The 18,774-nt window shown below is 43.1% G+C and overlaps 1 protein-coding gene across 1 annotated transcript in view; it reads left to right on the top strand.

The window, feature by feature from the left end:
• The window catches only part of LOC141088896 (putative helicase mov-10-B.1), an 80,058-nt gene extending 68,930 nt beyond the window's left edge, over positions 1-11,128 (top strand). Inside the window, exons 14-17 of the mRNA XM_073575121.1 lie at positions 2,396-2,521; positions 6,310-6,398; positions 7,312-7,436; positions 9,075-11,128. Coding sequence (XP_073431222.1) covers positions 2,396-2,521; positions 6,310-6,398; positions 7,312-7,436; positions 9,075-9,139 — 405 coding nt within the window. The 3' untranslated portion in view covers positions 9,140-11,128. The remainder of the gene's footprint in view (positions 1-2,395; positions 2,522-6,309; positions 6,399-7,311; positions 7,437-9,074) is intronic.
• The last annotated feature ends 7,646 nt before the right edge of the window (positions 11,129-18,774 follow it).

The raw sequence follows: 18,774 nt of genomic DNA, 5'->3' as shown, positions 1-18,774 counted from the left end.
GTATGGTAGGAGACCCAGGAAGACCCCACTTCTTACCCCGAGACATAAAAAAGCCAGGCTGTAGTTTGCCAAAACTTACCTGAAAAAGCCTAAAACGTTTTGGAAGAATGTTCTCTGGTCAGATGAGACAAAAGTAGAGCTTTTTGGGAAAAGGCATCAACATAGAGTTTACAGGAGAAAAAAAGAGGCTTTCAAAGAAAAAAAACAGTCCCTACAGTCAAACATGGCGGAGGTTCCCTGATGTTTTGGGGTTGCTTTGCTGCCTCTGGCACTGGACTGCTTGACCGTGTGCATGGCATTATGAAGTCAGAAGACTACCAACAAATTTTGCAGCATAATGTAGGGCCCAGTGTGAGAAAGCCGGGTCTCCCTCAGAGGTCATGGGTCTTCCAGCAGGACAATGACCCAAAACACTCTTCAAAAAGCACTAGAAAATGGAATGGTTTGAGAGAAAGCACTGGAGACTTCTAAGGTTGCCAGCAATGAGTCCAGACCTGAATCCCATTGAACACCTGTGGAGAGATCTAAAAATGGCAGTTTGGAGAAGGCACCCTTCAAATATCAGGGACCTGGAGCAGTTTGCCAAAGAAGAATGGTCTAAAATTCCAGCAGAGCATTGTAAGAAACTCATTGATGGTTACCGGAAGCGGTTGGTCGCAGTTATTTTGGCTAAAGGTTGTGCAACCAAGTATTAGGCTGAGGGTGCCAATACTTTTGTCTGGCCCATTTTTGTAGTTTTGTGTGAAATGATCAATGTTTTGCTTTTTGCTTCATTCTTTTTTTTGTGTTTTTTCATTTAAGACAAATTAAATGAAGATAATACCAAAGAATTTGTGTTTGCAATCATTTTCAGGAAGAAACTGAGTATTATCTGGCAGAATTGCAGGGGTGTCAATACTTTTGGCCACAACTGTAAATCCACCTGGAGTTTTAAGACACAATAACTTACATCCCATAGATCACAAGTTGGACTAATTAAAAAAGAAATAAAAAATAAGTATTTAAAAATGAAACATAAAAGACTCCCCACACCAGGATCAAACCAATAAGGTTGTGGGACTGAGTGTATGTATATGAACCAAGATCATCCACTTTAACTAGTAGTGCTATATGCATTCTGCTGTATTTGACTGATAAAGGAGACGTATGTTAAAATGGAAAGTAAACATTATACACGGGGAGCGCCAGAAACCATGACTCTGAGTAACCCAAAGGGTTTTCCAGTTCCCACGGTCAGTACTGACGTCAGAGGCCAGGGAGACCTTTCCAAAGAAGCGGAGAGATGTCAGCCGAACCCTTCAACACCAGATGTCTGAGCTATTGGGATCATTAAAAATTATCAGTGGATCCCAGGTGAGAAAAAAAAAAAATGCCGGATGAATACATATGAGAGGAAGTTTTACTCGAAGATATCACACACCTCATTGAGGCCATTCGGATTTATAGTATTCATCCTATAAATCCAATAAATTTCTCTCCTACACAGAGCCTGCAATCTGTTAGGTGTATTAGGAGTAATCCGGTCAATAGATAGAAACCGCAAACCCGAGAAATGCCGTCCATGTGTAATAGCGCAGTGTCTGGACAGGCCGTGCTTCATAAAGCCTTTTTTAGTATTATGGCGATGTGCATTGATTCTCTTTCTTAAGGTCTGTGTTGTCCGCCCTATATACTGCTTATTGCAGCTACACTGTATCAAATAAAGTCCGACTCGCAGGACAATCGCTCACGTATGGGAAGGATTCATTAGTAGAGGTAGAGCTGAAAGTGGACACATTATGAGTGATGCCTTTGCAACAATAGCAGTTCAATTTCCCACACCGAAATACTCCAATATTGCTGGCTTTTTTAATATTCAAAAAAGGATTAGAGGTCTTCTCCTTCAAACGACTGGGGGCTAATATATTTTTGATCGTGGGAGCCCTCCTATAGGTGATCCGCATACATCGGCCCGACCTGCGTACCTAATGCTAAAGATGGGGTACGTAGGCCGCATGCTGACGGAGGCAGAGCTGACCCGGAGGAGGTGCGACCATGGGCGGAGCTTCACGGAGGAAGTCTGCATACCTCCGCAGCTCTGCCATACGCTAGTGTGAAACTAGCCTAAGTTTGCCAATTACTTATATAAAGAAAAATTGTTCACCCAGAATGCTTCCACATACCCCAATGATTATTACACACACTCACAAAGTGACACGCATGTCAGATTTGAATAATTAGGCTTGGACATTAAAGTCAAAATTGGCTCTTTTACTAAGGGGTCAAGTTAATAATTTTATTGTGCGGTTTTTTGGGGGGGGTTGTTACACTATTCTGGAAATACTTTTTTAGTTATGAATAAAAATGGCAGAATTGATATAATGCTGACCATTTACACTTTGTGTCCCTTTAACAGATTGGCTCTGTGGAAGAGTTTCAGGGCCAGGAACGGAAGGTGATCCTTATATCTACAGTGCGGAGTTGCATGGATTATGTAATTTTTGATGAAAAATTTAGTCTTGGATTTCTGAAAAATCCTAAGGTAAGTAGGAAGAAATGTAAAGCATAACTATGCATGGCACAGCTAAATATTCTGGTCCAGTCAATAACTGGACTCATCACTGGACTCTGACTGCTGTTGCATGAAACCTGTGTACCTCCTCGTGCTTGGGGATTAGAGCACATGTCAATCTCTGCCTTGTGGGACAAATCTGACCCGCAATGCAAGTCAGGTCCCACTAGTATATTCGGCCTACGATTCCCCCCACCCGCCATCTCACTTTCAACTATATCTGCCTCCTAGATGTCGATACAGTTGAAAGCAATGGTGGAGGAGGAATCGCATTATATATATATATATATATATATATATATATATATATATATATATATATATATATATATATATATATATATATAGTTTGTGTGTGTATGTATGTACGTACGTGTGTGTGTGTATGTATGTATATGCGTGTATATACACACACACACGTTTCAGCGCAGTGGGCGCGACGACGTTATTACAATGCGCCCGCTGTACCAAGCTGCGCAGAGGATCTGAAGAGACAAGAGGAGCAGGAGAACGGGCAGAGGCGAGTATTTTTTTTTTTTTTTTTTTTTTAATAGTTAGCAAGGCCGAAAAGACACTTGTCCATCCAGTTCAGCCTATATTTCATCAGTATAATTCCCCAGATCTACATCCTTCTAAAGAACCTAATAACTGTACGATACTATATTGCTATGCTCCAGGAAGACATCCAGGCCTCTCTTTAACTCCTCGACAGAGTTTGCTATCAACACCTCCTCAGGCAAGGAATTCCAGATTCTCACTGCTCTAACAGTAAAGAATCCTCTTCTATGTTGGTGGAAAAACCTTCTCTCCTCCAGACGCAGAGAATGCCCCCTTGTGACCATCACCTTCCTTAGTATAAACTGATCCTCGGTGAGATATTTGTATTGTCCTCTTATATACATGGTTATTAGATCGCTCCTCAGTCGTTTTTTTTTTTTTTTCTAGACTAAATAATCCTAATTTTGCTAATCTCTCTGGGTATTGTAGTTCCCTCATCCCCTTTATTAATTTTGTTGCCCTCCTTTGTACTCGCTCTAGTTCCATTATATCCCTCCTGAACATCAGTGCCCAAAACTCCATACAGTACTCCATGTGCGGGTCTAACCAGGGATTTGTACTGAGCAGTATAATGCTCTCATCATGTGTATCCAGACCTCTTTTAATACACCACATGATCCTGTTTGCCTGGCACTGGCTGCTCCAGGTAAGTTTATCATTAACTAGGATTCCCAAGTCATCAATGTGGGCCCATTTTACTGTATGGAGCACAATATGGGGCACAGTTTACTGTATGGAGCACTATATGGGGCCCATTATACTGTATGGAGGACTGTGTAGGGATTACAGTTGGAGAATCATACCGTGATGGCGGTAACCATTCTTTGTTGGGGGGATTTAGAGCGGTGGGGTACAGTAATATCATACCTTGCGTGTGGAAGGTACTATGAAGGAATTCACTCTGGGGGTATCACTGTATTTGAGGGCACTTTTGTTTGCATAATACTTTATAATCTGTATTATTCAAGGTTTTTTATCCTTTGTTATTACATATTTAATTTAGGACATTGGGCCATATGCTTTTTACTGCTCTTACATATTATTATTCCAGTATTTTATTCTAAGATTTATTAATTAAAATCTACTTTGTTTGTGGGACAACCACTTTGTTTCATATGAAAAAGTTAATGGTTATATTTGATAAGGAGAAACAACCTCAATTGTAGACCTTTTTTAATAGAGATCAGGTTGGCCTGTGACACTGTCCAAGCTTTTAATTTTGGCCCTCTGTCTTTGAGTTTGACATCCCTAGATTACAGGAAGGTGTCCACCCCATCTTCTTGGTTGATTTTCTAAGATTTGTATAAATGGACCAAAATTGAACATGTAACTAATGTTTCTTCATCTGCATGAACCTTCTGACATGGGGGGTCTGCTCAATTGTCTGTCCCTTGCATTATTTATCAAAAGTTTCACTACATTAATACCAGATGAAATTAACCACTTTTTGGGATCATTTTTCCATGTATTTCTGGTTGAAAATAATTTTTGTAGTGTGGTTTGATTAAAAATGTTTGACTGTTTTTGTCTTTTAAAACCTCTGTGTATCCCTGTAAAATGGTTGTCTGCAGAATGAGTTACTGTGACTATATCAGTGAGCTTGTTATGATGGCAGGATCCGTATCCATGATCGTCTCATGAGCCAGTGAGCCTTTCTGCTCCTCTCCCCCATACTCGGACAGGAAATTGTGTCCTAACATCGGGAAGGGGAGCTCAGAAGCTCTCCTCGAGTACGAATCATTGCTACACCTGCAATTTACATCCACTACCGAAGACAGTATCAACTAGGCAGAGAAGCATGGTGTTAAAGATAAATGGAGCAAATTGGGGTAATGAAGAAAATTCAAGAGGTTTTCGGTCTTAAGGAAAGTTCTGTCCCTAAGTGCAGTTTTTTGTAAAAAAAAAAAAACAAAAAAAAACAAAACACACCTACATTAGCTTAGAGCAGATTTCTCAGTGCAAGATTTGTAACAGCCTGCTCTCATTGATCTCCCTGAAAACTGTATGAGTAGATAGTGTCTGGAGCATAGATGATTGTGACTGATACTTTAGCCCTCATCACAGCAGTCAGTGTGAGGAGGATCAGCACTACAACAGAGCTGAGTTTTCTCATTGCAAGCCTCTGTCACCTCAGCTGTACCACTCTTCTTCAGCTTTCATCACAGCAGCTAGTGTGAGAAGTGTTAGTAATCACACTTATGTCTGCTCTACACTAGGCACTACATAATCACGCACAGCTGTCTCACTCTGAGAAACCTGTTCTAAACGATTATTGGGGCATGTTCTTCTCCCCCCTGCATGTTGCTGCCTACTTAAAGATTTGTAAATATCATGCAGGAGTAAAAAGTACATGTATTCAAATGTGTGCAATTTCCTTTGCTTTCCTAGAAAATTATTTTATTGCATAAAATGGCAACTGCCTCAATTAATAATAATTATCCCTATCATCCATTCATCGTTCATATACTTCATTCATCATTCATAATCATCATCATTCATTGATTATCATTCATCCATCATTATTCATCCTTCATAATCTCATCATCCTCATTGAAAATGAGGGAAATGTCCTTATTGATCTCCTATTAAATCTCCTTGTTCTGTCCTCACTAAATGAAGCAGACTTCACGTAGCTAAACCGCTATAACGGGGTCCAAAAAGGAGACTAGGTTCAATCTGTGCTTTATTGAATGTGATGGTATATTGGCGTGATGAAACTACAAACAAAAACATATATGCAGACAATCAATACTGGGTTCATCAGGGATTCATATATACATAATACATCATCTGCACTAATGGCTAACCAGTGAAGCTAACTAAGCAGGCTAATATGAGGCAGGAATTGGATACAGGAAACATAAATACATAGCAGCGATGCTGTCACAAGGGGAGAAGAGAAATGAGATGCTTCCTGAATGCAGGGAGAAGGAAAATGGTGGACTGGAGGGAAAATTGGGCTGAACTAACCATAATCCTTTGCAAAAGGCTACCAGGGTGCATTGCTACCTTAACAGAATGCACTGCAAATGGAGGGAAATGACAAGTAAAAGTAAAACCCACAATCACACTGCGGTTATGGCTATGGTCACTAGATGGAGCCAGAAAACACTGTAAACATTAACAAGCAGATAATGAGGGATTATGAATTAAATGTCGGGGACAGAACACTCCTAACTAAGTTGTTTTTGTCTGTGTAGAGATTTAATGTCTCCATAACAAGAGCAAAGGCCCTCTTGATCATGGTTGGTAATGCCATCATCCTGCAAAAGGATCCAATTTGGTGTCGGTAAGTAGCAAACATGCAAAGACCATTTTTTTCAAGCATGTCTACATTTAGAATTCAAAGAGTGACTTTGTCCCAGCTGATTAGTGAATGCCCATGCAGTAGAGAGAGAATTCCTTAGCAATGTTAAGGGAAACTCTGGTATTAATTAGGCAAATCAAATTCATACTGTTTTAGCTGCTTTTTCCCATATATTATGTACTGTATATATATGTGTGTGTGTGTGTGTGTACACACATACACACATTTCTGGGCTAGCCTTATTAAATGTCCTGTTTTAAGGACCGTACTGACAATGGCATCATGCAACTGGTCTTTAGAACGTTTCTAGTATATCTACATAGAGGCTGGACAGACATCTGTCTGATATGGTTTAGGGAATCCTTCATTGAGCAGGGGGTTGTACATGATGACCCTAGAGGTAACTTCCAATTCTAACATTCTATGTATAAAAGGTTGAGTCCTTGCTGTTTTGAGAGTAAAGGTGGTGCTGCCCAGCACTATAATGTTGTCCATGTCACTCTTGTGTTGAAATGTTAGGCCAGAAGGCTGGCTGGGGCTACATAGCGACTTTGGCAGCGCAACATTTATTGTGGCCAAAGATTCTACTAAATAGCAACATAGTAGAAGCTAATGTGGTCATGTTGTGATGTGCAAATCACAAAAAAATCAAATGATTTGGTTTTTGCGACTTGCATGTTGCAGCGTGGCCACATTCTTTCATTGTGTCATTGTGTACGCGTGGCATTGTGCAACCCAAGTTGCACAATGTGTGTCTTAGCCAAAGTTGCCAAGTAGACCCAGACTTAAACCTAAAAATATGTCTTGGAAAGAACAGGCACAAATCTGTTAGTGGATAACACTGACTGAACCCACTTTTATGAACTCCTTGTTCACATTCTCTAATCTTAATCAGGTTTCTAAAGTTTTGCACTGATAACGGTGGTGTTCGTGACTTCCAAGCAGATGACCTCGAAGATTTGAATGAAGCTGAACTGACAGAACTCTTTGGAGACATGAGTATTAATGACCCACCAGCTTGTAAGTAAAGAATCTAGAGCAGTGGTCCCCAACCTTTTTTGCACCAGGGACCGGTTTCAAGCAAGACCATTCTTCCATGGCTCGGCAGGGCGGGGATGGAGGTGTGGCAGGGGTGGGGCTTTGGTCATAAGGGGGCGGGGCTATGGACACGGTTGTAGTGTAGCAGTGCATACTTATAATTAAATAACATTTATAATGTGACTCAACTCACCATAGGTTTTGAATAAGTGCTCCATCACCCCCTTCTCCCCATCATTGCCTTCACCCCATCACTCCCTTCTCCCCATCATTGCCTTCACCCCATCACTCCCTTCTCCCCATCATTGCCTTCTCCCCATCACTGCCTTCTCCCCATCACTGCCTTCTCCCCATCACTGCCTTCTCCCCATCACTGCCTTCTCCCCATCACTGCCTTCTCCCCATCACTGCCTTCTCCCCATCACTGCCTTCTCCCCATCACTGCCGTCTCCCCATCACTGCCGTCTCCCCATCACTGCCGTCTCCCCATCACTGCCGTCTCCCCATCACTGCCGTCTCCCCATCACTGCCGTCTCCCCATCACTGCCGTCTCCCCATCACTGCCGTCTCCCCATCACTGCCGTCTCCCCATCACTGCCGTCTCCCCATCACTGCCGTCTCCCCATCACTGCCGTCTCCCCATCACTGCCGTCTCCCCATCACTGCCTTCACCCCATCACTCCCCTCTCCCCATCACTGCCTTCACCCCATCACTCCCCTCTCCCCATCATTGCCTTCACCCCATCACTCCCCTCTCCCCATCATTGCCTTCACCCCATCACTGCCATCTCTTCATCATTGCCTTCACCCCATCACTGCTGTCTCCCCATCATTGCCTTCACCCCATCACTCCCCTCTCCCCATCACTGCCGTCTCTCCATCACTCCCCTCATGGCCTTCTCCTCATGTCCCCATCTCCTCCAGGGCCAGGCTACACAAACACAGACCAACGCGCACACACGCACACAACACACACAGACATACATACACACACACATTATACATACACACACAGACACCACCTCTCTCCTCTCACCTGCCCGCCGCCCGCGCATCCTCGCTCTGACACAGCGGCCGCGCTCTCCTCTCTGTGTCAGTCAGATACAGGAAGCGCGGGCGGCGGGCAGGAAGCTGGACGGGTCCTTGCAGCTCCGCTCCTGCTATTCCCTCTTGCAGGCAGCGGAGCTGCTTGGATCGCTCCCTGGCCGCCGCTAAGAACTGCTGCGTGCCGCCCCAGCCCCCGCTACGCCACTGACCGCCCCTGGCTCCCCTTGTGTCCGCGGACCGGCAAGGGCACTGCAGCGGCCCGGTGCTGGGCCGCGGACCGGCGGTTGGGGACCCCTGATCTAGAGCATATATTTACTGTTCCTGATGCCATCTGATGTACTGTACAATATTCCTGTAAGGGGAACAATGGCTACCGATGAACCAAAGCTCTGTCACTATCTATAGTGATGGACTTCAAGCTTCATTTCTCTAGCTGTAATAAAATATTTTGGGTTAAAAGAACACCTTCCCTTTATATATTTTAAGATCTGCTCTAATAAACCTCAGCCTGTTAGCAATCCGCACAACATGATATAGATATAACTAAGTATTATATGTTCTGTTTTTTCATAGGTGAACAGAGTGGTGAGAGTGCAGTGCAGCAGCAGGGGGAGCCAGCATGGAGACATGAGCATTAACTTGTGGTCGCCCATGAAGATACTGGATTTATACTTCTGCATTAACTTCTATATGCTTTTCCCTCATTCAAATGTATTTCCATGTAAAATGTCCTCTTAACAGATTGTTGAATATTCTTTTCTGCTGTTGCTGTGTAATATCTTTGTCCTCCATGTTTTAATGCTCATAGTTAATATCAGCCAGCTTTTAGGAGTCCTGATATGTAAATAATTTTCTTACTTTCCCTATATAGCAGTAGATTTGCTGTTCTCTATGGTAGGAAATTTAGACTACAACCTATGGGGTTCTAATTGGCGCCATACTGACCAACACCACTTTTTCCCCCAGAGTAAGATATATAACAAAGGTTCTGTTTACCCCTTTTGGGATTTCATCAGGCTTTGCAACAGCCATTCAGTAATTTGATTGCAAGAACAATTTACGGTAGTTTTCCGTGCTATTCATGAACTTTGATGAACCTCATTAAGGCCAATGGGGTCTCTACACCTGACAGTAACCATAGGAAAACATCATCATTCCTTTCCTGGGTTTGGTGAATGGAAGTCATGATATAAGCATGTAGTAAAATTATTTGACCAACAAATTGAGTAACAGAATGGTAAAAATATCTTTAACGGATGATTCTGAAGTGAATGCGATATTGGCATCACCTAATTATGTTGACCATTTTCATTCACGTCTGGTTCCTTCAGAGCTTATGTCTGAAGTCCTGGAAAACGTGATTTGGACGTTTGTGTTGACTGGGCCATTGACTATAATGTAGTCGGAGTGACTGTGTGCTCTGTCGGACGTAATTTTTGTCTGTATCCACCTACTTGAGTCAGCCACGTCTAAATCCCATTTCCATTCATACGTAGACCCCAACAGAGCCAATGAAGTGAAATTAAAGTCGACGTGAACCTGACCTTACTATGCACCTTAGAAGAGAGAACACAACATATCTATTCATAGATTCTTCACCTGCTCTTCATAGTTTTCAGTTTAAAGTCAAATTATCTCTATATGAATTTTAAATTAAAATTTAACTATTGCAAAACCAAATCTTGATCCTGACAAACTCAGCACAAATGTTGTGGTTTGGTGACCAATCCAGGTATTGACTGTGAGTGTGTACCAGAATAATTGACTCTCACTGCATTTACTATTGGTAACACTCGGCACACGTTGGGTATTTTTATTACAGTTTCTCAGTAGTCATTGATTAGACTAAAATTGTTAAATTATCACTGAATTGTATAATTTTTTTTATACAGGGGAATTTCTGGAGTTATTAAGGTTTTCTTTTTGTTTTTTCCTCTTCACAAATGACTTGAAATCCTTTGCTTTTACCACTTTTGTCCTGATATAGAGATCCTAATCTGAGCAAATCAAGTTGGGATTTTTTTTCTGATTCCATTACACATCCCAGAATTGTCAATCACAAATAACTATCGGATTAGTAATGTGGTGGAGGGATAAAGGGTGTAAATATATGCGTGGTGTAATTTTTTTGTTTTTTAATACATGATGTATATAAAACACAAACAAAATCTTAATTATTAGGCCTCATTCAGACAAGTGATTTTTCTCATATGCAAAGAAAACTGCACAATTTTCATCAGTTTAGTCAGTGTATTAGTTTTTCCTCATGCGCTATAAAAACAGATGGACCAATCGGTGAAAAACAGACCATACACACAAAAAATGGACAGCACTTTGATGCCTTCTAAGGACCCATAGATTGGCTTGAAGTTTGATCTGCAATTTGGATGAAAATAAGCACGGTACTGTTTTAGTGTGGACCAGTTGATCTGCAAAAATACATGGACATGTAAACCGCACCATACACTACAATAGGTATGAGTTCTATAGGCAAAAAAAATCCAATATAAGTTCGTGGAAAACTGGCATCTGAGTGAGCCCACTATTGTACCTTGTGTCCTGTTTATACAAATTTTGAAATGTGATTATTTTTTTACATTGTAATAATAAAGGTATGTTTTAAACTATGACTTGATAAGTTATTACTTGTGGCGTTAATTTATGTAACTTGCTAATATTCTAAAAGATTGCTAGCCATATTACTGGCTGTTTAAGGAATACATATCAATGGATGACAATATTGTTACTACATAAAAAAAAAAAACTCTACAAAGTAAGACTATTAGTACCACAGGGTCTGACATACCGCCAGTGCAACTGCATCGATGCCCAGAGGTGGAGGGGGCTCCATTGCCAGATTGCCCTTATCATAAGCAGTGTACCAGGCAGGGAGAGGGGCCCAGACACATTTCTTGCACATTTATTACTATATGGTTGTAGATATCAGTCCTACAGATCATATACTGAATTATAGTACAGTTGTAAGAGAGGGACAGGACTGTAGTCGTGAAAAATGAGGATGATTGACCTCATGGAGATCAACATCCAACACTGCGGAGACACCATCACGTGTTTCTCAACGCAGTGATTCTAGAGCACTGCCCCCATCCCTTATGGGAAATATGCAAAACAAAAGCCGCGGAGACACCATCACATGTTTCTCAACGCAAGCAATGACTAGCCAGGTCTTTCACCGGGAAGGAACAACCACAGGAAGGGCAGTCTCCAATGAAGGAAACCACCTATGCCAAAACATGGTATCCATCCACAGACAGCTGTTTCGGGGTATTTGCCCCTCATCAGTGTGGAGTAGGAAACTGGCTAGTAGGAGCAATGCCTAGTAGAAGACTCATTTTTCACAGTCTTCTACACGAAATGCAGATAATAGCCGGTCAGTCCCAAGAATGCTCGGACATCTTTCACTGTCGTTGGGGTAGGCCAATCCTGCACTGCAGCAATTTTATCCCGGGATGGTTTCACCCCTTCAGCAGAAACAACGTGGCACTCGATTTGAGTGTGAAACAGATGACATTTCTGAGGTTTAACTTTTAAACCGTGTCTTTGAAGGCAACTCAACACCTGTTCCTGTGTATGTAGATGGTCCTCAAACGAAGCGGCATAAACTATGTCATCTAGATCGATGAGCGTGGCTTCAAAGTTTAAATCACCTAAACATCTCTCTATCAACCATTGAAACATTCCAGGTGCGTCGGCCAAACCGAACTGCATCCGGTTGAATTCATACAGTCCCATAGGAAGTCCTGTAAAAAAGCTGTCTTTGCCTGGTCCTGCTCTGACATCGGTACTTGCCAGTAGCCGCTGGCTAGATCCAACGATAAGAATTTTTGGCATTTCCTAGTGCAGACAAGGATTCTTCAAGCCTGGGTAACACTGTGCACGATGCAGGCATTGAGTTTACAATAGTCTACACAAATGCAGTGTGCCATCCTTCTTTCGCACTAGCACAATGTTGGCGGCCCACGTACTTTGACTCTCCCTTATGATGCTTTTCTGCAACATCTGAGTTGGCATACCTTTCACCTCTCAATATAGTTGTGGCGGAATTTGTCGATATTGCTCTGTTATGGGTGCGGCATTCCCAGTCGGTATCTCGTGTGTGATTGCCGTAGTGCAGCCGAAATCATTCTCAGGGCGTGCAAACACGTCCTGATATTGCCCCAGTAAAGCTTCCACCTGCTGGATCTGTAGCAGAGTAAGGTCTGTCAGCTCAGCCCGCATCTGCTCCAATATACGATTCCCTTCTTGGACATACTGAGGTTCCGGTGTCTGAGGTATCCACAGCTACGGTCCAAGGGTCTCCTTGCTTCACCATCAACTGCACTGCCTGAGGTGGTATAACTTCTTCTGGCATGCCCATAACTCGAGCCACTTCACTTCTGAGAGATAGCATGATGTTACCTTCTCCTAAATTGACACAATGTACTGGGACCGTCCCGTCGCGTACAATGGCTAGCGTTCGTGCCACAAGGATTCCTGGGGGTTGTTGTCCCGTAGTAGCTGGTTCAATTTGGATAGCCACTCCAAGGGGGGTACAAGCCCGTACAGACAGGGTAAGCACAGTCTGTCCTGGTGGCAAAACGAGTTTAGCAGAGGCTGGGACAATCACTTTTCCCAACGTTCTTCTATCACTGGAGGACTCCTGAGCTTGTGCCACGCAGATTAACTGCTGGAACGCTCTTCTGTGGGGAGTGTGCGGGTTCCACTGCTTCAGGATTACATCTGAGGGCTCATTCATGAGGAGACTCCCAAACTCCTTCCGCACGTTCATCCTCAGGGTGACGGCATGTCAGTTACCTGCTTCTCCAATTGTCAACACCACTCCCTTCCGACCAAGATCTTGGCCACAGATGGTTATTTGCATCCAGACCACCCCTGCAACCGGAATAGGCAAGTGATTGGCAGCTGTCATCTTTATCACTGGGCCCCACTCAGGTCGCATTGCTTCAGGAATTGTCGCCGAAAGTAAGTTTCAGGCATCATAGTCACCTGCGAACCAGTATCCACCAGACGACGTACTGCTCAACTGTCCAGTTTGGCCCAGACAAGGGCACGTAGAGACTAGAATTGTGGGACTTCTGTTACTCCTTTGTGACTGTTGAGGCTTCGGATGGCGTCCCTCAGGCTCAGAGCCCTCTAGTTTAATGGATGACGTTGAAGGGGCCTACCCAGTCATGGGCACTCCCGAGCCAAAATTTCCAATTTCTCCACAATTATAACAGGTGAGGGGTCTCTCTCGACGGAACAACCTTGTTTCGCAGTGGGGTTCAGGGCCATCTCTGTCCTTTTGGCAGAATAGAGTTTCCTACTGATTTCTTCTTTGCATTAGCCAACTATCCTCGAATATCCTGGATTTCCTTCCACAATTCCTCCACTCATGGTGGTTTAGTGATCATGTTCACAGACACCTCTCTGCTCCGGACCTTCCCTACTGAGACTATCACCCCTTGCTCTTGCTCGCATTTGTGTGCATGCGTCTCTTCCTATCTCAGAAAAGGTCAAGCGAGGATTTATCTGCAAGTGCTCCTGCAAAGCCTGTTTCGTCAGCACGTCACGCAAACCTGTCACCAATTGATCTCGCAACAATATGGCAGCAGATCCTACGCCTATGCTGTCTTTTGTAATGATAGCAGTATGGATCTCCTGAGGGGCGTTCATGTACTGAGTCACTGTCTCCTCCTCTCTTTGCATACGGCTAAATAAACGCATCCTTTACTCCCCTACATCCGTGGGGTCCCCATTGGTCTCCTCCAAAATTTGTAGCACCTTGTTAAAGGGGTCTGGCTCCCTGGGGGGTCGTAAAGTGACTGAATTTCTTGCTTCTCCAGCTAGAGCCATCACGCCACCTCGGCTTTTAATGCAGGGGTCATGGAGTGCATCCTCATCATCCCCCTGATGTGCTCAGTCCAGCTCCATAACATGGTATTACTCCCCAAGAACTTAGAGAGATTGTTCAACATTGCCCCCAGAGAGATACTAGACCTAGTGCTCACTGTTGTGAATTCTCTGGATCTGACTTCTGAGTCGGGGCTCCCTCTGGTGGTTACTGCGGGTAGTGGAGCTGGTCGGGTTGACAGAAGTCTTCCACCTGACGACGATTATTGGAAATCAGAGGTTACTGACTGGGAAGATATAAGTGAGCAGGCTTCCCTCAGTTGCTGCTGGTGATTAGTTTCTTCCTGTTCATTTTGAGGTCTGCTGTCTCCTGCCTGATCCTGCATTTTTCAGTTAAGTTGTTCATTTGCTAATCCTTTGCATCTGATCTGGTTTTGCCTCTTTCTGCTTTGCTGTGAGGGTTCAGCGTGCTCCCTGCTGGGGCTGTGCTGGACCCCGCTCCATATGTTACAGCTTGTCAGTTTGTTCAGTCCCCTGTTACATTAGTCTCTTTTGCTTTGCTGCCAGTTCACACCAGAATGCTGATATAGTGGGGGATAGGTCGTGAGACCTCAGTGTTTTTTGTACACCAGATGTGTTGGATTTTTTTAGGGTTTTTGCGTGATTGCAGACTGTCTTTCCTTTCTTATCCTATCTAGACAGTTTGGACCCCATCATTTGCTGTCTATTTTCTGCCTGTGTTTATGCCTCATCTTCTCTCACTGACAATATATGCTTAGGGGCTATCTATTTCTTTAGGGTTCTACTCCATGGCAGTTTAGATTTCACCTTTCTTGCTTTAGGCTTAATTAGTTCTCTGGCTGTGCAGAGGCATCTAGGGCATCGTAGGTATGCTCCACGGCTACTGTGTTAGGATTAGGGGTCTGCAATCTGCTAAGTGACCAACCTTTCTGGTTTCCTGGTGGCCTAGCCTATTCCTGCCATCCTCCTCGGTGACCTATTCATAACAGAATCACCAGCTTAAACTGTAGACTCTAGGGTACTCTAAAGAAGGAAAGAATTGTGTTTAAAAAAAAAAAAAAAAAAATTTTTTTCTCTTGGGCCGTAGGAGGATTTTTTTCTCTAATTGAGACTAAGCAATTGTCCAATCGTGTTGAGCAGCTCGCTGCTGAAGTGCGGGGAATATCTGCCTATCTCGCTCAATCATCTGCTGTAGAACCAAAGATCCCTACTCCTGATGTGTTTTCTGGGGATCGGTCTAAATTTTTGAATTTTAAGAATAATTGTAAATTATTTTTCGCTTTGAAACCAAACTCATCGGGGAGCTCGGTGCAGCAGGTTAAAATTGTCATCTCCCTGCTACGTGGCGATCCCCAGGACTGGGCTTTTTTCTCTGACACGTGGAGATCCTATTCTGGCTAATGTGGATGTGTTATTTCAAGCCCTGGGGTTGTTGTATGATGAACCTAATGCTATTGATCAAGCTGAGAAAACCTTATTGGCATTGAACCAGGGTCAAGATTCTGCAGAGTTATATTGTCAAAAATTCCGAAACCTCTCTTTCAGAAATGTCTGGCAGAAACCGTAAAAGATGTTATGGTGGGATTTCCTGTCCCATCTGGTCTTAATGACTGTCATTAGCCATTCAAATTGATCGTTTACGTGAATGTAAAACTACACGAGGCGGTGCTGCCTTTCGAACAAACTTCTGAACCCATGCAATGTGATAGGGTTTTGTCTAGGGCGCAACGTCAAGAGTTTAGAAGGCGTAATAAGTTGTGCTTCTTTTGTGGGGATGCTTCTCATACTATTTCTGTCTGCCCTAAACGAGAAAAACGTTTTGCTCACTCATTTGCGGTGGGCAGTGTACAGCCTAAGTTCCTTTTGGCGGTTACCTTGATCTGCTCCTTGTCTACATCTTCTGCTAAGGCTTTTGTTGATTCAGGAGCAGCTCTGAATCTGATGGATTTTGACTTTGCCGAATGATGTGATTTTCCCATGGTGGAGATACAGCACTAAGTGGATTATATACCCACAAATTCTCACGATACAGAGTAGCAAATCAGCAATAGAGAAAAATCATAAAACATAACCTTTAATGGATATAATAAAAGCTACCAAAGATTAAAGTGCAGATAAAAACACACTGAATCAAATACCACAGACCATAATGGAAAGTGTCTGTATAAATCTCTGCCACAGATCACCCCCCAATATATACATGTGGCTATTCCAAGTCCAAAAATTTGAAAAGATTGGGCTAAAGAATACTTGGTCTAAACCATTCAAGTAAAGACCAGGTACAAACAATGAACAGTTTCCTTATCAGGGGAATATATAAGAAAAACCCCTACCCTGTACAGGTTATCAAGGAATATGCCTATTCATGCATATAGAGAAGACATCAAAATAACAAATCCATAAACATTATGTGAAAAGGAAACGTCTCACCACATGCAAATGGAGGATGTCCAAGGTCAGATGTCCCATCAGAGTCATGTCATGTCAGGTCAGGAAAAAAAAAAGGCATTCACCCTATTCAAGCCCTAAAGGAGCTAACAATTCTAACACCCATGACTCCTGCCCTGACAAGGGCAGTCCACATCTGACCCTCACAATAAAGGCCCTACAACATCCCTGTGCATCCCGATGCGTTTCGTCACTTGTTGACTCTTCAGGGGACCTACTAGCACATATTGGGCATCATAACAGAGTATACAGGCTGCCTCCTAAGATGACAAGTTGTTTCATAGCACACTGAGGAGAAAGCCATTTGCATTAGAACACATTAGCTACTACCACATCAATGTCCTCTCATCTGACATTTTTTATTATTTATTTATATAGCACCATTGATTCCATGGTGCTGTACATGAGAAGGGGTTACATACAAATTACAGATATCACTTACAGTAAACAAACTAACAATGACAGACAGATACAGAGGGGAGAGAGAACCCTGCCCTTTCGGGCTTACATGCTACAGGATGGTGGGGAAGGAGACAGTAGGTTGGTGGGTTGCAGCAGTTCCGGTGTTGGTTGAGATGATATCTCTGGTAGTGGTGAGGAGGTAGCGGGGTCATTGCAGGCTTTCTTGAAGAGGTGGGTTTTCAGGTTCCGTCTGAAGGATCCAAGTGTGGTTGATAGTCGGACTTGTTGGGGCAAAGAATTCCAGAGAATAGGAGCTATTTGGGAGAAGTCTTGGAGGCGGTGGGGTGAGGAGCGAATAAGTGTGGAGGAGAGGAGTTCTTGGGAGGACCGGAGATTACGTGAGGGAAGGTATCAGGAGATTAGTTCAGAGACATATGGGGGAGACAGGTTATAGATGGCCTTGTAGGTCAGTATTAGTAATTTGAACTGGATACGCTGAGGGAATGGGAGCCAGTGAAGAGATTTGCAGAGGGGAGAAGCGGAGGAGTAGCGAGGAGAGAGATGAATTAGTCGGACGGCAGCGTTAAGGATGGACTGGAGAGGTGTAAGGGTGTTAGCAGGGAGACCACAGAAAAGGATGTTGCAGTAGTCGAGGCGGGAGATGAGGGCATACACAAGCATTTTAGTGGGTTGAGGGTTGAGGAAAGGACAGATTCTGGAAATATTTTTGAGCTGGAGGCGACAGGAGGTAGAAAGAGCTTGGATGTGCGGTCTGAAGGACAGGGCAGAGTCAAAGGTTACTCCGAGGCAGCGGACTTCTGGTACTGGGGAAAGTGTGATGTCATTAATTGTTATAGCTAGGTCGGGTAAGGAAGATCTGTGAGATGGAGGAAAGATGATGAGTTCATATTTGTCTACATTGAGTTTGAGGAAGCGAGAGGAGAAAGAGGATATGGCTGATAGACACTCACAGTTTTATGACAGTCAGAATTGCACTTGTCCAGGGTGGTGTTTTTGAACTAATTCTCAAGAAACCCTACCTAGTTAAAATTTAAACCCCTTCATGCCACAGCCCGTTTTAGTTTTTTGCTTCCCTTCTTCCCAGAGCCAGAACTTTTTCCATCAATATGGCCATGTGAGGGCTTGTTTTTTGCAGAACGAGTTGTACTTTTGAACAACACAATTGATTTTACCATATAATGCACTGGAAAATGGGATAAAAATTCTAAGTGCGGTGAAATTGCAAAAAATGTGCAAATCCACAATTGTTTCTTTTTATTTTACATTGTTCACCAAATGCTAAAACTGACCTGCCATCATGATTTTCCAAGTCATTTCAAGTTTGTAGATACCAAACATGTATAGGTCCTTCTTTAAGAGGTGTAAAAAAAAAATCCAAAGTTTGTAAAAAAAAAAAAAAATGAAAATTGGTGTTGATATGACATTTTGATAGCCTGTTATTGCAATGTTGCGGCAACCAAAAACATGTAATTCTGGCTTTTTTTTTCCTTTTCATTACTTCCCATCGGCAACCTGCAGTCATGTGACA

This window comes from Dendrobates tinctorius, unplaced genomic scaffold (assembly GCF_039654945.1).
Source record: "Dendrobates tinctorius isolate UK_male_01 unplaced genomic scaffold, ASM3965494v1 ptg000042l, whole genome shotgun sequence".
Lineage (NCBI taxonomy): Eukaryota > Metazoa > Chordata > Amphibia > Anura > Dendrobatidae > Dendrobates > Dendrobates tinctorius.
This window is presented reverse-complemented; position numbering and strand designations above follow the sequence as displayed.